This window comes from Enhydra lutris, unplaced genomic scaffold (assembly GCF_002288905.1).
Source record: "Enhydra lutris kenyoni isolate GAN:26980312 unplaced genomic scaffold, ASM228890v2 scaffoldscaffold36, whole genome shotgun sequence".
NCBI lineage: Eukaryota > Metazoa > Chordata > Mammalia > Carnivora > Mustelidae > Enhydra > Enhydra lutris.
In genome coordinates, this window is record NW_019154120.1 from 4,839,250 (window position 1) to 4,845,367 (window position 6,118).

Below are 6,118 nucleotides of genomic sequence, written 5' to 3' on the forward strand. Positions count from 1 at the left end.
GTTTCCTGGAGGGCGCAGGGCTCGTGAGCAGCGTCCTTCTCGAAGAGTTCTTATACCTGTTGACTGTTCCTCCGTGATGTCCTCCTTCACCTTCCTCAAATGTTGGGGCAGTCCGGGGTGTCCCCTTCTCCTCCATGGTCCCCTCCTTGCTCATGCTTCTTCTAGCCACTGGATTTCGCTGAGGTTCTGAGGAACAGACCTGAGAGGCTGCTAAGCCCGCGGCTCAGACGACAAAGGGCAGTGGGTCAGTGTGACCACCCGACCCGGGATTTATCTTGGGCACTGACGTGGCCGCAGAGCCTCCTTCTTCAAACGGCCATGATGATGGCTGTTTATTCTAGAAGGGCTCAGCGACCTCAGCACAGAGATACACTGTGGCTCCCAGGGTTGGCTGTGGCTCCCCCGTTCTCAGCTTCAGCAAGCCCTTCTCCGTGGTCTATGAATGGCGGGCCCTGTTCTGCCAGAAGCAGATGGGGTGGTGGGTGGACGTGCGCTGTTCCGGGACCTGGAAGGTCATCAGGAGCAAGGTCTGATGTTGGGCTCCTCTGGCTGTCTCGCCGGGTGACCCCCGCCTCATGTGCATGGGGGCTTTTGGCTCTGGGCCACACTCTCTGCCGTCGGGGACTGGGGGTGGTTCCTGTGGCTGGTTCTTCACTCAGGTCTCCTCCAGAGGCGGGAACCGTTTCTCATCACTCACTTAATAGACCAGCTCTCACTCTCTTTTTTTTTTTTTTAACTTCTGGAATGTTTGTGTTCCTTTAGTTTCTCTCTGAGAAACACTTTTTTTGAGTCGGGACTCTGGCCTGATCATACTCAGGTCCACATGGTCCCCACCGTTGGCCACATTGAACCATGTGTAGATCTCTGAAAGCAGTGTTTATGCTGACATCTGTAATATCTTTATGTATCTCTCTATGTAGACATCTGTACTATCTGTGTGTCTATAGTTAGGTTGATATCAATGTTCATTTTATACGGATATCTAAGAGTAAGCATTTAAGTTCCAATTAATAAAACACTAACACAGGGCACAAGTCATGGCAAATCATGAGCCATTTCTAAAATGGGAAGTGTTAGAGGATTTTAGCCTTGATATTGCTTCATAGTTTCTTGAGGAAAATAATTTTTGAGGATGTAATAAAATAGTATATGTAAACTGCCTGGATTAGTGGCTAGTAAATAGAACATGTTAAAAAATAGAGCTAACATTACATACTCATGTTCATCTCATAGCAGCATTAGTCACAAGAGCTAAAAGGTGGTAGGAACCCAGTGTCCGCCTGCAGCTGAACAGAGAAACACAGTGTGGTGTGGACTGCTGTGCTGTGGACTGCTGTCCCGCCTTCCAAAGGAAGGAAATCCTGGCCCATGCTACAACATGGACGAGCTTTGAGGGCACTATGTTACATGAAATAAGGTAGACGCAGAAGGTCCGATACTGTAGGGTTCCACTTACATGAAGTACCGAGAGTGCCCAGTTCACAGAAACATTGACTAGAATGGTGGTTCCCGGGGGCTGAGGGGAGGGAGGGCTGGGACGTTACCATTTCATGGGTCCAGAGTGTCGGGCTTGCAAGATGGAAAGAGCTCTGGAGGCAGACGGTGCTGAGGCTGCGAAGCAGTGTCACTTAATGCCAGGAAGCTGTATGCTTAAAAATAGTTATGAAGGTGAAGATTTGTTGCATGTGTTTTACCACAATTAAAAAATAAATGTAAAACTGTAGCTCGTTAATAATAATCATCAGCAGCATCTCCCCCTGACTCAAGTCCCCGTGGAGCAGTGACTCTTCGCGCGGCATGGTAGATGCGGCAGGTCTGTAAGGGACACGTTTCTTCTCCCCAGACCCCGCTCTTCTGCAGCAGTGGGAGGGAGAGAGTGGGAGGTTAGCGCCCCTTCTACCTTGCCCTCACCTCTGGATACCAGATTCTGCTCAGTGTGGCTTATGAATACTGCCTCCAGCTGCTGAGGGCTTGGCTTACTGTCTCTTTGCAGGCGTGTAATGGTCACCTGGGCCGTTCTGCACGGCCTCCGTCCCTGTCTCAGTGCTCTTTTGTTTACTGGAGACGCATTTATTGGCACTAGTGGCTGCTTGCGGTGGTGGAGGTGATGGGCAGCCTCCCTGCCGTCCTCATGACCCCGCCGTCCCCTAACGCCCCTGGTTCCTAGTCCCTCCAGCGCTTCCTGATCTCCCATTGTCCTGGTGTGGCCCTGCCTGCTTCTGTAATTCTCTTCTATTTTCTGTCCTCCCTGCCCTTTCACTTCACCCTTCGTGACAAGGCTTCATTTACACATTTGTGCGTGTGTTCATTAGACCTGGAAATCAGGTCCAGCTGGCCATTTTGCCCTTACACTCATGAGTATTTGTGTTTATCTTGTAGAGTTGTTCTATAATGGACGTAACCCTTTTGGATGAATATGGGAAGCCCTTTTGGTGTTTCAGTTCCCCCGTTTGCATGAGATCTTCTGGGCCCTCTGATGGGCCTAACTTCTTGGGACAGACTTACTGTGTTGACTACGTGGACTTGGAAGGAAAAGTGCACGTGGAGCTGGTGTGGATCAAGGAGACGGAAGAATACTTCATCATCAGCCTGGTCCTTTACCTGAGGACAGCAAAAATAAACCAGTGGTTTGGGACAGCGTACTAAGTACTGGCAGGAGGTGGCGAATTCCTGTTGCTGTTTGTTTTGGAGTGCTCACCGGTTGTGTTCTTGGTGTTGGAAGTTGAAATAAAGCAATCGTCTGTTTGATGCCTCCTTCTTTCACATTAGAAATTTGATTCCTGGGTCATTTTAAAAGTAATGCTTAGAGAATTAAGTTAAATTTTTAAAACAAGAAAATAGCATGTATTTGTATAAAATAAGGGAAAAGATAATTCTCTTCTGCCCTTAAAATTTAAAAGACAAGGCATTCTGCTTAAGCATGTGATCATGTGATCACTGTGTGTGTGATCAGTGTGTGTGTGTGTGTGCACGTGATGACTCTGTACATGTGTGTATGTGTGCACATATGTCTGTGTGCATGTGTGCGTGATTACTATGCACACGCGTATGTGTGTCATATGTCTGTGTATATGTGTTTGTGTGTGTGAGTACATGTTGTAGAGATAGAGGATTTTTTTCTTTATTGGCTAGAACCCAAAATGAAAAAGTGCATTTAAATATGAACTTCATGGTGTCCATTAAAATGAGAAAGTGCTGTGTTCACGGCATTCAGCAGCCACATTAGTATTTAGTGAAACTAAAGTCGACAAGTGCCTATCTCCTGAGGTAAGATGTATCTCAAATCATCAGAAGAAACTGTTACTGCTTAAAAGAACAAAGTGTGATACAACTGCAGTGAATGACCCCAGCCGGATATTAGTGGAGACCCGGGAAGGCTGAGTTAGAGGGGAGCACATCCTCTGTGCAGATGTTTTAGGACAACTGACAGGTACTTGGCTTTCAAATATGGGGACCACGCATCTGAGCTGTGTGCTTTTGTTTTAGGGATTTGGTTCTAAATTTGTTTTAAATTGTACAGATTATTTTTTGATTACGTTTTTATCTCCTACTTAAGGTTGCCCTCGTAAGTGATTTCTGAAATGCCGTGTTGCTCCAGGGCGGGGTGGGGGACTTGTCGGTGTGTGTCCCCTCCTATTTCCCATCTCATCCTAAGCTATCCGATCAGCTCCTCCCTTGAGGGGTGTGTGTGTATGAGCTGCTTGAAGACAACAAGAAAAGATCTGGGACAGATATCAGGTTCTTCTTCAATATCTATCTATTGAAAAAATGGGACAGTACAGTACAGTACAGCCGTCCCTGCCGTCCTGACCTCTGGGGCCTGGGCTGGAGCCCTGGGAAGGGAGAAATCTGAAATCTGGGTCAGAGCAGAGAACAGGGGCCATATTATCTCGTGGTGCCACCAGAGGGGTGCAGAGCACCTGCCCCACCTGAGTGAGCATTGGGGGATGGAGAGGCAGTGGCTGGAGTCATGGAGAGGACCAGGTATCAGGGGAGGCAGTGGTGAAAACCACGCGCCACCTGTAGGTCAGAATTGAAAAACGACCACGGAACAGTGGGTGGTGATGCCTGGAACAAATTGAGTTAAACTGTGGAGGATGTAGACGTCCCGGAAATGTAGGAAGCAAGGCAGAGCCAGGGACAGAGTACGGTTCTCTTTGCCCCCAGGGGAACGCTATCTGGATGGAATGGGCAGCCAGGTCCTTCCGTGATGGTGGAGAGACTTGGGCCAGGGCATCTTGGTAGAACTCTTGTCTATATGGAATTGAGTATGTGTGTAAGGTCTGCCGACCAGACTGCTAGGCCCGTGAGCACGACTCTGCTGTCTTGTTTACTTCTTTCTTTCCAGCATCTAACAGGATGCCAGTCTCGTAATACTCACGATGGTTGAATCCACAGAAATTATAAGGACTGTACCCACAGCTCTGGGAGCATGAAGCAGGCAGGCATAAATTCTGACTTGATGAGTCTGGGAGCCCTACATGTCTGAGTTACCTCTGGGCGGTGTTGGGGGAAGGGGAGCGCGGCCAAAGAAGGACATTCATGGAGTCATGGCGTTTGTGTCTTATCAGAGCACCGTGGGTGCACCCCACATCACCAAATGGTGCCAGAAGACCCGGTCCTGCCCTCACCTGCCCTTCCGTGGGTCTGAGAGAACGCTCAGCCATTTAAAGCTGTGTCTTCTCAAATTTGCCCTGTATTTCTCAATAATATTCTTCTGTGGCTGTTTCTGGATTTGTCAGTTTTAGACATCTATTGACTGAAGGCAGATAAAAGATAGCTTTCCTATTGCAGCCACCTCCTCTCTTGCAGCATATCAAGTGGGGCAATTTTATATAATTTGTTATGGTTTGTTAATTACAGCTCTGATACCATTCCCTGCCGAGTCACAGAGAGTAATAGGGCACTTCTTTCTTTTACAACTTTTTATTTTTCTTGCACGAATAATTGTCTCCCTTTTTTCTTGCACGGCTTTAGTGAGCCTTAAATTTTCCAAGAAGTTCAATCTTTCATATGGTGGTCAATTTTTTCAGTATTTTTTCCTAAATCAATCATATCAAATAATGTACAAATTCTGTTTTTTCCCCAGGCTATTTAATTTCCAGAGTTCTGCCTCTGTTTGCTTTAAACTTCTTTTTAGCCCTGCTGGACAGCTCTCATCCTGGGAGGTTCCTGTGGGAATCTTATTTTATGGAGTCTTGTCTTCCTCTTTCTTGATTTATATCTTTTTTTTTTTTTTTTTTTTTTTTTTGCACACATTCTAAGAAAAGTGATGTGGGAGACACATTTTGGGTCCGTGAATTCCTGAAAACGTCTGATGGATAGTTTAATTGGGTACACACTGTAGGATGGCAAAGGTTTTCTCTTAGAACGTGAAGACAGTTTTAACATGTGCACATATCCTAGCCTTGCTGTGGATGGAGATCATGCCTTTTTGATTGTTCTTCCTTTGTATGTGACCACCTGTTCTCTTTCTCTTCTCTCTCTGGAAGCTTCCAGAATTTACTCTTCTTGCTTGGTGTTTCAAAATTTCAAGATAACATGTCTTGGAGTAAGTCTTTTTCATTCATTATGGGTCATTTAAAGAATTTTAGTACTTCAATTCTGGATTAAAAAAAAAAATATTTTCGGGTGCTTGGGTGGCTTAGTTGGTTAAGTGACTGCCTTTGGCTCAGGCCATGATCCTGGAGTCCTAGGATCAAGTCTCACATCGTGCTCTCTGCTTGGTGGGGAGTCTGCTTCTCCCTCTGACCTCTCCCCTGTCATGCTCTCTCTCTCTCTCATTCTCTCAAATAAATAAATAAGAGCTTAAGAAAAAAGTATTTTCTCTTTTTCTGTAGCTTTTATTGATCAACTGTCATCCTCTAAGTTTATTTTTAGTTTTTAAAAAACTTCATCTTCACCATTTGGCAAAACCAAAGTAGATTATTTTAATTTTTTAAAAAGATTTTATTTATTCATTTCACAGAAAGAGAGCACAAGTAGGCAGAGCAGTAGGCAGAGGGAGAAGGAGAAGCAGGCTCTCTGCTGGGCAGAGAGCCTTATGTGGGACTCCATGCCAGGACCCTGGGATCATGACCTGAGCTGAAGGCAGCCGCTTAACTGACTGAGCCACCAG

The 6,118-nt window shown here is 46.1% G+C and overlaps 1 protein-coding gene across 2 annotated transcripts in view; it reads left to right on the plus strand.

Moving 5' to 3' along the window:
• Positions 1–2,763, plus strand: part of LOC111154253 (F-box protein 15) — a 38,705-nt gene extending 35,942 nt beyond the window's left edge. Inside the window, exon 8 of one of the 2 annotated variants that reach the window (XM_022513755.1) lies at positions 2,380–2,490. In XM_022513755.1, coding sequence (XP_022369463.1) covers positions 2,380–2,414 — 35 coding nt within the window. In that variant the 3' untranslated portion in view covers positions 2,415–2,490. Of the gene's footprint in view, positions 1–2,379 lie in introns of both variants that reach the window. The other variant, XM_022513754.1, reaches the window with a different exon arrangement.
• Positions 2,764–6,118: the final 3,355 nt, after the last annotated feature.